General features: G+C 37.1%; 1 protein-coding gene across 1 annotated transcript in view; it reads right to left on the reverse strand.

Moving 5' to 3' along the window:
- The window catches only part of LOC109075638, a gene marked incomplete at its 5' end in the record, with an annotated part of 13880 nt that extends 2589 nt beyond the window's left edge, over positions 1 to 11291 (reverse strand). Inside the window, 6 exons of the mRNA XM_042756058.1 lie at positions 5201 to 5491; positions 6272 to 6503; positions 6576 to 6589; positions 7003 to 7140; positions 10657 to 10980; positions 11132 to 11291. Coding sequence (XP_042611992.1) covers positions 5201 to 5491; positions 6272 to 6503; positions 6576 to 6589; positions 7003 to 7140; positions 10657 to 10980; positions 11132 to 11291 — 1159 coding nt within the window. The remainder of the gene's footprint in view (positions 1 to 5200; positions 5492 to 6271; positions 6504 to 6575; positions 6590 to 7002; positions 7141 to 10656; positions 10981 to 11131) is intronic.
- Between the last annotated feature and the right edge of the window lie 1221 nt (positions 11292 to 12512).

The raw sequence follows: 12512 nt of genomic DNA on the forward strand, positions 1-12512 counted from the left end.
ACAAATAACTCCTTATCTTAGGTCGAAACAGGTAACAAGACAATACACACTCATTATCCGCTTGGAATACAGGATGTATTACGTATTATTTTAAATTAATTTCTTTATTGGTTTGAAATTTCAATAGCGTACGTTATTTGGTGTCATACTTCCGTTCATATACGGGAAAAAAAAGGACCTGGAATCAGCCTACTGCATTAGGGAACCACTGGATTATGGCATACTAATGATTTTAATGTGTTTTTCTTTTTTATTAATATATTAGTAAGTAATGAATATAATAATACTACTTCACCTATCCTTGTTTACAATATTTCTTATATTTTAACCTTCAAGTGTGAGCATATAAGTGTTGGTCTTTATATCTTTCAAAGACCTTGTGGTTGCACAAATTGCTCTTGTTTTGTTAATTATAAATACATTCGGTGGGAAAATTTTGGTTTTATATTTTTCAATGTACTTTGTTTAGACGGATCCCTAGCGGGTCCTAGCGCTAGCGCGCCGCGTGCTAGACTCTTTTATAGTGTTGCCACAAATCGGAGAATTAAAACGCAATTAAACTGCGATGGGTGTGTGTTCATTCTACGTTCTATTGTGCTTTTCAGATAATCCATTTCTATTGCTTTTCAGATAAGCCATTTAAGAATTTATTGATTTTTTTCGCGGCTGAATATCTGTCTAATATCCAATGTCAAACATCGAACCAACTTTATATCGGTCTAATATCCAATGTCAAACATCGAAAATGAAGAGGCATGTTGTTTTAAAAAGAAATATTTTATACCGACTAAGATTCGCTGAATAATTAGTTTAGCCTTGTTTATATGATGAATGTGATCGCTGTTAATATCATAAACTCCAGGATTAAAAACTCTTACATTTCTGGCGTACGAGTGAAACTAAACCATTTATATACTTCTGCAACATGAGCACATTCTTCTTTCCTTTAATCTCTAACAGATGCCAATCTACCTCTGAACATTTCATCTTCCATGGGGCCATGACTGAATGTACTGTTGTAGGTTGTAGAACTAATTTTCACATCAATCCCCCCAAGATCTTTTGTTCCCTATATGACCAAAGTTGTCCTTTTTACTTCTCTCTTTCATCCAACATTCCTTTAGCACTTCTTTTGTGGGATGAAAGACATTGTGCCCCTGCAAATGAACCCAGTAGTTTGCTATCAGACGCTTCCTTCTTACTTCCAGTGGCATTTCTGCTACCTCTACCAGTATAGCTGAGACAGGTGATGTCTTACTAGATCCACTACACACTCGCAATGCCTGAGCCTGAATAACATCCAATTTTTTTAGATGAGATCTAGCTGCTGATGTATACACTATACTGCCATAGTCCATTGTACGTAGATCTAATCACAGCCACATAAATTATTTTCAATGATTGGCAACTTGCACCCCATTCTCTACCAGTCAAACATCTCATTACATTTATCACTTTTTTTGCTTTTTTCCTCTACTCTTCTAATATGTTGTGCCCATGTTAACCAGGACTCTAAAAGCACCCCAGAAATTGAAATGTTTAAATTTAAACTCTTTCTATTTCTTTTCCATACATCCTTATTTTCTTATTTTTGTTTCATCAATTCTTTTATTTGTAAAGAAAACACTTTGCGTTTTTTCCGCTGAGAATCTACACCCCCATTCAACCACCTTAACTTAAGCTCCTTGCACTTTCCTAACTACATACTCCATATTTCTCCCTCTCTTCCACAACGTCTACAAAAAGAGACCTACCTATATCAGCGGTACCTTTAAAAAGATATCATTAATCATTATTATGAATAGTAGTGGGCTTGAGGTATACCATTTTCTACAGTATATTGAATTGACAATTCTGATCCTATTCTTACTTGAATATTCCTTTCAAACAAGAAATCTTTTATCCAGTTAAAAACTCTCCCTCCAATCCCCAGCTTGTGTAACTTAATCAATACTTCTTCCTTCCACAACATATCATAGGCGTTTAATATGTCTAAAAACACTGCAATTACTGTCTCTTTATTTCCCTGGGCTTTCCTTATTTCATTTTCTAGCCTGATCACTGCATCCATGGTACTTCTTCCTTTCCTAAACCCACTCTGATAATTTGCCATCTTTCCCTTCTTCTCAAGCTCATATGATATCTTTTCTGTTATCATTCTTTCCATTATTTTGCATAAATTAGAGGTTAAGGCTATTGGTCTATAGCTGGTGGATTTTGACGGATCCTTACCAAGCATCCTCATCGGAATTACAATAGCTTCTTTCCACGTTTTTGGCAATGGTCCCTCCTCCCAGACTCTATTATACAGATGCAGCAACTTCAATAGCGCACTTTCACCTATTTTTTAACATCACAAAGCATACATTGTCTTTTCCCGGGATGATAGTTTTTTACTTTTTATTACTCTCTTCATTTCTTCCATTGTAAATGGTTCATCTATTATACAATTTACTTCTTCTTTCCTTTCTAATATTCCTTGATATTCACTTATTTTTTCTTCTCTTCTTCGCCTTTCTTCCTCTGATAGGCTTTCTGAACTATGTATCTTTGCAAATTCTTTGACCATGCTTTTCCCTTTCTGACACTGCTGTTCCTTCCTCGGTTACTATAACTAAGTTACTATAGACTAATTAATGCTGAAGAAGAATCTGAACATTTTAACACTTTATTTGGTCTGACTTGTTCAACCCACTGTAGCCCTAAATCCTCTGGCAATTTCAAACTAATTCACACTTTAAATTTTGGAATACATATTTACGAGTGAGATACTTTCTGATTGTTGAATATTCACCCAATATGTCAGTTTATCTCACCCATTTCTAACCCAGTCACATCTGGATGTTTTAATTGCTCCACGACATATTCTTCATTTTTTTTTTCAGTAAAGATTTGGTTGCTGACCCATATACAATGCATCCATAGTCAAAGCAGGAAAGAATCAATGCTTGATACAAACTTCAAATCTAAATGTTCAATCTTCTTAGTGAATAACATATATTTCTTGTTTTTATTGGAGGCTCACATTCTTAAAGTAGACATTTTATGCCCCTTTTTACAATATGTAATATAAGTCTCTGGTGTCCCCAGAATGTGTCTGTGAAGTTTCAGCTCAAAATACAGATACAGATATATACAGATAATTAATTATATCATTTTGAAAATGCCTATTTTGAGTGGAAGCAGAAACATGCTGTTTTTTAGGCCTGTGTCTTTAAATGCAAATGAGCTGCTGCATCCTGCCCCATTTTCCAAAATAGAGCTGCTCCATTACAGCTCATATCTGCCTAAAAAACATCTGTTTTGGTTCTGATTATCATGTTTATCAAGCTGAAATCATGTGTTTTAAACCATATGAGTTTAAAATTCTGATATACAGTTTTCTGAGCACACACATTCGAAGCACATGGACAGAAAGCGGCTGTCACAGCATGTGAGTAACGTTACTAAACTAAGTTCTCATTCACACATGAGTTTACGTTAATATCTAAATTGATTACAGGTAAAGTCTGTTCAATCGGCAGTAATATCTGAAAAAGCATCCAGGCAGATATTCTGGGTATCCAAGGCCAAGTGTATCTATTTGAATGAGGAAATCCTAAAATCGAAAATGGTGGATTACGCTCATAAAACATCCTAGATCCTAGATACATTAATACTCACTAAATACCAACGCATGTTTTTTTTTTTTAATGGTAAATAATGAATTAACATGACTGCCACAAAACTATGTTACGAAAGAAGCACATAATTTGAAACTATAATAGTGTATTAGCACCATCTGCTGTTTGCATAGACCAGAAATTGCCTTTTTACAAAACTATGTTACGAAAGAAGCACATAATTTGAAATATACACATTTATATATATATATATATATATATATATATATATATATATATATATATATATATATATATATATATATATATACATATATGTATATACAGTATGTTGAAAAAATAAAAGAGAAAATGAAGCTGACAAAGAATGTTGTAAAATCCACAATGGTGCATACAACATTGTAATTAGTTAAAATAAAAGTTCAACAATTTATTTTGAATGATGATTTACCAAAGCTTTGTTAAAAAGATTTAATATGTTTCCAGTAAAAATTCTTTAAAAACATTTTAAATGCGAGTTTTACAGCTAAGCACGTTGTTATATTTATATTTATATTTATATATAATTATTATTATAATTTTTTTTTTTTTTTTTTTCAATGCAGAAAGATGTTGTTAAGGTTAGTGATTTAAAAAAGTCCCCTGCTGCTCATCCTCTTCATCCACATCCTCTTAATTCATCAGTGGTTCCTCTTCAGTTGATTCATTCACTGTGGAATATAAAAGAAAATAGAGAACACAGAAATGAAAAAGAAAGAAAGAAACAGTTGTGTTACATATACATCTACACATGTATGATGTTACAGCTCCACTCAAGAGTCCCTATACCTGCTGAAAACAACAGAACATGAAACAAAATATAATGAGAAAATAAAACAAAGATAACATTTTTACAATATAAATCTGCAGAAATCTTTCCTTGAAAACCTAAAAAAAAAAAAAAAATTTTACAATATAAATCATAAATATATATATAACAACGTGCTTAGCTGTAAAACTCACATTTAGAAAGTTTTTAAAAGTTTTTTTCAGTGAATAAAGCATGTTCAGGTCTACTTTACTATAGGGATGTATGTGCAATATTTATTATCTATGATATCAGTTATTGTTTTACAGATGTGCGAGCTGACTCTATTGAGTATGCCACTCAAAGCCTATTATAATTCAGTTAATGACCCAATAATTAAAGCAAAACTAATCCCTGTGTGAGTTTTTTTTTCTTTCCATATTTATAAAATGCAGTGAAGTAATATCACACAAGCAAGAGTGCTATTTTCCGTTTGAATTTTTATAAAATGAGGTGGAACCCGGAAGAGAAGACAATGCTGAATAAAGTCGTCATTTTTATAATTTTTGGACCAAAATGTATTATCGATGCTTCAACAAATTCTAACTGACCCTCTGATGTCACATGGACTACTTTGGGTGAACTAACCCTTTAAGATACAGACTTCAACCACCTATTTTCAATTTGTTAAGGGCTGTTCACATGTTGCATCTAAAAATGTGTGGGAAATGCCTTTTTGTTAAAAATGAATATATAACCTAGTTATTATAATAAATGTTGTTCTGCTCACCAGAATGAGTCAGATTGAATCTCCTGTATCTGGTCCGGTCTCTGTTGATGATCTGAAGTTGAAAAAGTCCAAGGTCTGTATCTGTGGTGTTTGTGATGGTCAGAGATCCAGTCTGATGATTCAGATCCAGTCTGTCTCTGAATCTCTCATTAATATCAGTGATTCCTGTTTCAGCTTTAATAACCAGACAGTTTTTAGCTCCAAACGTCCACAGTATCAGATCACCACTCAGTGTTTTAAGACCAGGGTCTAGAGTGACAGTTTCTCCAACCTTCACTGACACTTTCTTCACTCATGTTGAAGCAACACACAGAAACAGAAATACAGAAAATAAAGTATGAATTGTTTTAATTTTGTTTTTTTTTGATTTTTGTTTATATTTGTTTGTTTATGTTTGTAGTTTCAGATCTTGTTTATGTTTGTAGTTTCAGTTAATTTGTATATATTGGAATATGCTGTAGTATTTGACTTTCTATGATTGCCTATGAATCACTTATGACTACCTATGATTCATCATCATGTTTCATGTAATATGATAAAAAATGTCTAATTTATTTGTGCAATATTACTCCTTTAATACCCATTAACACCAATAACTATAAAGATAATTACAATAATAACTGTGTTTGCACCCACACAAACACAGAAGATTGTCATTTCAAGCTTTAAATGCTCAAGCTGGATTAAAGTAAGATGGATTCTGATTGGCTGTCAATATTTTTATCACTCAGCCAGAAAAAAATAATTTTGAAAGTTATTCCAATTATATTGCTCTGTGTTGTTATCATTATAGTTGTGGTGTGGACCCTATGTGGACTCTGTTATTTTGAATTTAGAGAGACTTAATATAAATATTAAGTGTGAACTACTTAACCACCCTGCTCTGAACAGAGGCAAATTTCCAACACTAACATTATGAATTTAAGTGAATAACTATTCACTTAAATTCATAATGTTGGTGTTTGAAATTTATATTAATGCCTCTGTTCAGAGCAGGGTGGTTAAATAGTTCACATTTGGTGATGATATAGTTATTATTCATGTTTGATATAGTTATTATTTTCTACTCACCAGTGACAGTAACAATGAATCTCAAGTATTCAGTTTTTCCATTTTTGTGGCTGATCTGTAGTTTGTAGAGTCCAGAGTGAAAGGTCCTGATGTTACTGATGATGAGATTTCCAGTCTTCGTATTCAGCACCAGTTTGTTTCTGAATCTCCCGTCAGCAACATCACATTCTATATCCTTTTCTTCACTGGTGGTTTTTCTGAATTCAGTGAGATAGAGAACTTCAAACCACCACTTTATCTAATCACCTTTCCGTAGCTCAGTATCAGTCTCTAGATTGACAGATCTCCCTTCTGTCCCTGGCACTTTCTTTTCTTCAGCTGTCACAATGACACACAGAAGCAGAGAACAGAAATGTGTTCATAAGATCAAGCTGAACTTTACAAAGAGCATGTTTAGCATGTTGTTAACATGTTTTAACACATTGCTAGCCTTTTCAAACATGTTTTAACATTGCTAGCATGCTTTAGGAAATTGGTAGCATATTTGAGACATTTGCTATAATGTTTTACTTCATTGTTGGGATGTTTTAGCTGTACTGCTGGAATGATTTAACAAACTTTAGTTTTAGTTAAGTTTATCCGTATAACAGTGTATTGGCTTTCTCAAGCCAACATAATCATTAAATAAAATAGGCAAACAATAACACAACTGTTTCAGAAGTCTTCAGTGAAATTAACTATACAGTCTGCTAAAACTTTTTTGTATCACTGGTATCAGCTTCAATACTTACCCACTTGTTTTTGTAGTTTAGAGATCCTGTGGCGATAGTAAATCACAACTGCAGCTAAAAGTGCAACCACCAGCAGAACAGCAACAACTATTCCAGCTGTGACATCAGAAGATGGACCCGGATCAGGAATAGGCTTAGCTGAAAGGGAACAGTGAATGATTACAGGACAAAATTATTATCATGATTCAGAACTGATACTACAGAACTGATACTGTCAGTATATAGAACTGATACTGTCAGAAATGATACTGTCAGTATTCAGAACTGATACTACAGAACTGTCACTCAGTTGGCATGTATAGATACTGTAAGTTTTAGTGTATCAAGTCAAGTCTGCTTTATTGTCAATACTTACACATGTACAGTACATACATACAGAAAATTGATATTGCGTTACTCTCAGACCCATGGGCATACAAATAACACTACAATGCATACAATAACAGTAGAGCCTAAAAATCGAGATCAATATAAAATATAAAATACCACTATACGAAGGGGCATTTAGAAAAAAAAAAAAAAAAAAAGAAAAAAAAAAAAAAAATATATATATATATATATATATATATATATATATATATATATATATATATATATATATAATACTAAAAATTAAGTTAAATAAAGCAGCTCAAGGCACATGGCAGATAGAGTGCACAAACAAGTGAACAAACAGTGCAGATAAAAAGATTTGAGTGCAAAAAAAGCTTATTCAGTCTGATTAAAGTGACAAAGGGCTCAAGAGCAGTTCTTATTTAACTGACTGAAGAGGTAGTAGAATGACGTCAGTTCTATGCTGAATGAGGTAGTGAGCAGACCAATGCTGCACAAAGTGACTGGTGCATAGTTCTGTGGTTCCTGAGGCAGAGAAGGGGGGGGGGGGCAAGTTCGGGGGGGGAGTTCAGCTTCCTGACAGCCTGATGGATGAAGCTGTCCTTCAGTCTGCTGGTCCTGGCCTGGAGACTCCGCAGTCTCCTCCCTGATGGCAGCAGACTGAAGAAGCTGTGTGATGGGTGTGTGGGATCACCTGCAATGCAGAGGACTTTGCGGGTGAGACAGGTTCCATAAATGTCCTAGAGGGAGGGGAGAGAGACACCAACGATCTTCTCAGCTGCTCTCACTATGCGTTGCAGAGTCTTCCGGCAGGACACGTTGCAAGCCAGTCAGGATGCTCTCGATGGTGCCTCTGTAGAAGGTGCACATGATGGGGGCCAGGGCTCAGTTTGCAGAGGAAGTAGAGACGCTGCTGTGATTTCTTGGCCAGTGCTACTGTGTTTTCAGTCCAGGAGATGTCCTCTGTGATGTGCACACCCAGGAAATTGGTGCTGCTCACTCTCTCCAAAGTCGCACCGTTGATGGTCAGAGGAGCATGCTGAGTGTGCACTCTCCTGGAGTCAACAACAATCTCCTTCATCTTCTCTACGTTCAGAGAGAGACTGTTGTCACTGCACCACCCGGCCAGGTGGCTCACCTCGCTCCTGTAGTTTGTCTCATTTCTGTTGCTAATGAGACCCACCACAGTTGTGTCATCTGCAAACTAAATAAAGAGGTTGGAGTTGTGTGACGGTGTGCAGTCGTGGGTCAGCAGAGTGAAGAGGAGGGGGCTCAGCACACATCCTTGGGGGGGCCCGGTGTTCAGTGTGATGTTGCTGGATGTGTTACTGCTGACCTGTACTGCCTGAGGTCTTCCAGTCAGAAAGTCCAACAGGCAGTTACACAGCGAAGTGTTGAGCCCCAGCTGGACCAGTTTGTGAATGAGCTGTTGAGGGATGATAGTGTTGAATGCCGAACTGAAGTCTATGAACAGCATTTGAACAGTCCTTTTTGTCTAGATGTGTGAGTGCTGAGTGGACGGCAGTAGTGATGGCATCATCGGTCGAGCAGTTGGACCGATATGCAAACTGGAATTGTAGACTTGATATGGTGCACGACTAGCCGTTCAAAGCACTTCATGATAATAGGAGTAAGTGCAACTGGACGGTAGTCAATGAAGCAGGATGGAGAAGGCTTCTTGGGGACTGGAATGATGGTGGTAGCTTTGAAGCATGTGGGAACAACAGCCTTAGTGAGATGTTGAAAATGCCTGTGAAGACATCAGTGAGTTCCACTGCACAGTCTCTCAGTACACGCCCAGGAATGTTGTCAGGATCCGGAGCTTTGCATGCGTTGATCCTGCTGAAGGATCTCCTCACACTGTCTGGGGTCAGCGTCATCACCTGGTCACCGGGAGGAGGTGGAGTCTTCTGTGCAGTTGTGCTGTTTTGTTTCTCAAAGTGAGCGAAGAAGGTGTTCAGCTCGTTCAGCAGAGAGATGTTGCTGTCACAGGTCCGCGGTGGGGGATTGTAGTCCGTAATGGTCTGTATCCCCTGCCACAGGCTCCTAGTGTCTCTGCTGTCACTGAAACGATGGGCTATCCTCCTGGAGTACTGTCTCTTAGCCTGTCTGATGACACGGGATAGGTTGGCCCTAGCCATCCTCAGGCCCCCCTCATTTCCAGCTCTGAAGGCAGCGTTCCGCGTCTTCAGGAGTCTGTAGACCTCTCCTGTCATCCACGGCTTCTGGTTGGCCCGGACAGTGATGGTCTTTGTGACTGTTACATCATCAATGCACTTGGTGATGTAGGCAGTGACAGTCTCTGAGTACTCTTGGAGGTCTGTGGTGTTATTGTATGTGGCCGCCTCCTTAAACATATTCCAGTCAATGGTGTCAAAACTGTCTTGAAGAGCCTCTGATAACCCTCCTGGCCACACTTTGTATCTGTTTGTGAACTGGTTTGGCAACTTTAATGAGCGGTCTGTATGCAGGCATTTAGTGCATCGTTCCTGTTGCTGTTGTTGTTGTTCGGAGGAATGTAAACAGCACCGAGCAGTATGGCAGTATATTCCCTCGGCAGATAGAACGGCCGGCACTTAATAATCATAAACTCCACCAGGGGTGAGCAGTGTTTGCAGATCACAACAGCATCGTGGCACCACGCATCATTGATGTAAACACAAAGCCGGCCGCCGCAGGTTTTTCCTCCCGCGACGAGAGCTCTGTCCGCTCAATAGCATTGTCAGCTGATCGAGCTGAATAGCGCCGTCTGGAACGCTGTTGCTAAGTCATGTTTCCGTGAACACAAAAACACAGCAGTCTCTTACAGTCCTTACAGTATTGTGACACAGGCCGAGATTTTACACTCTTTAACAGGCACTGGTGACTTTATATTCCACATTAGTTTATCATTGGTGTTGGGCTTGCTGTGGTAGTTTGATTTGATGAGCAACAGATCCTATGCATCACTGACTAATGTATTATCTTCTTGTAAAATGTGCTCTCAATAATGACTTCTCCCTGTACACAGAGTGTGCGTAATCGCAAATTCAAAAGCGAAAGTAGGGCTGCACAATTAATTGAATTTCTAATCACGCTAATAGCAAGTGCCTGATATGCTCAAAGTAATTGTTTGGGGAAGCCGGCCCAATCTTGATTGTGCCCTCGCACCGCTATTCCTACCCTGCCTATTCAGAGGTCTGTGCATTCACTGGCCTAGCCCTAAGACTTTTTTTTTAATGTCTAGCCATTCTAATAGTAATACAACTGACACAGAAGTCAGCTTGTATTTCATACTTATTTATTTCCAAATATTTTGAAGACTTTTTCTTTGGAACTCACCGATGACAGAAACAAGGAATTGCTGTGAGCTCTCTCGACCTCTGATCTGTACTTCATAAAGTCCTGCGTGTTCAGTTCTGGCATCTTTGATGGTCAAAGATCCAGTCTGATTTAGTTGCAGTCGGTTCCTGAATCTCTCATCATCAACATTTATTGAGGCCTCGTTCGTTTCTACATCAATATTAGCCAGAAGGACGCCTTTATCTCCAAACCTCCACACTATCAGATCATCCTCCTGTAATTCAGTAACATCATTCTGAAGAGTGACAGAATCTCCCTCCATCACTGATACTGACTTCACTCCACCCGTATCACCAGCCACACCTGGAAAACAAATCAGACAAGATTTTTTGTTTTTCACTCCTCCAGAAATCCATGTGGAGTCACACATGTGAACCAACAAGAACACTGAATCATGAAACCTCAAAAAGATCGTTATTACATTAAATGACAGAGATACTCATGAGATACTTACCAAAGACATCCACACTAAATATCCTGGATGTGATCTTTTCTTTAGAGATTGTTAGTTTATATTGTCCTGAGTGTCTCTTTCTGGTGTTTCTGATGGTGAGAGAGCCAGTGTTTTGATCCACCAGCAATCTTCCTTTGAATCTCACATCATCAGTGACAAAAAATTAGGTCAAGTCGCTCTTTCTGGTTATTTGAGAAATGACAAATTCTCTAGGCCCAAACAACCATAGCAATGTGTCATCGTTCAGTATTTCAGTAAGATTAGTGTGTAGAGTGACAGAATCTCCTTCCATCACTGACATCGTCTCATCTGTTTCTGCTTTAAACACACCTGCAAAACATAAATGAACCATAACAGATATAGACTGCTTAATCTGACACCACAGTAACCTCAGTAAACAGATTAAATTGGAAACATTTGAGTAAAACATTTAAATAACCAGTTTTACCAGTTTACAAACCCGCCAGTTGTTATGTACAATGTTCTATTATATAAAAAAGAAGAAACGCACACAAACACACACACACAGGTCATTTCCTCATTCTCCTCATGTTTGAAATTTACAGTCATATTTGACTGTACCACTTGTCTGTGTTTATTGTTTTATTTATTTTATTTTTTTTTTTTTTATTTTTTTTTTAGATTTTGTTTTTAGTTTTGTTTTTTAAATTGTGTGTTTTCATGAATTGGGTTCAGAAATTAATAAAAGAAAAAATATTATAAAATAATGTTTAGTCACATTACAGTCACAGGCTCTGCATCCAGATCTTCATCTGCATTATCAGTGAAGTCTAGACTGAATTTGGTTTTGAATTTTCTTTTTTTAGTGGACACACTATGGGAATATGACAGTGAATAGCCATTTTCAGCAGATCGACGGCTGACTGAGATGCGAATTTATTTATTTTTTTGTTTTTTTTTTTATGTTTTTCCACATTATTTTAGAAATGTTTGTTTGGCTATTAAACGCGTTGTTCTTTCAGTATCACTTCATGCATTTGTTGTAGCATATAACTGTCTCATGAATGAAACTTAAAGTAGGCTATAACATAAACCCACTTACCTCCCAGAAGTAACAGAGACAACAATAATATATTTTGCATGTTTTTTGTAGAGTTGTGAATGTAATACAGACGATCGATTGAGATTATTTAATAGTGTTCTATTCCGCTGAATGTCATTGCGATCTTACTTCCTGCATCGATCCAAACCGGACAGTAGAAACAGTAGGCCTAAACTGAATCACGGTGTTCGTGATGTGACGTTCGCACCGAGGCTATAAGCTTGCATCAAATAAAAAAACTAAAACACAACCGAACATCTTACAGCTGAAGCACTGTACCGGAGCTTTCGGTTTCCATAACCATGTGATCTGTGAAAG

Source organism: Cyprinus carpio, unplaced genomic scaffold (genome assembly GCF_018340385.1).
Source record: "Cyprinus carpio isolate SPL01 unplaced genomic scaffold, ASM1834038v1 S000006784, whole genome shotgun sequence".
Classification (NCBI taxonomy): Eukaryota; Metazoa; Chordata; class Actinopteri; order Cypriniformes; family Cyprinidae; genus Cyprinus; species Cyprinus carpio.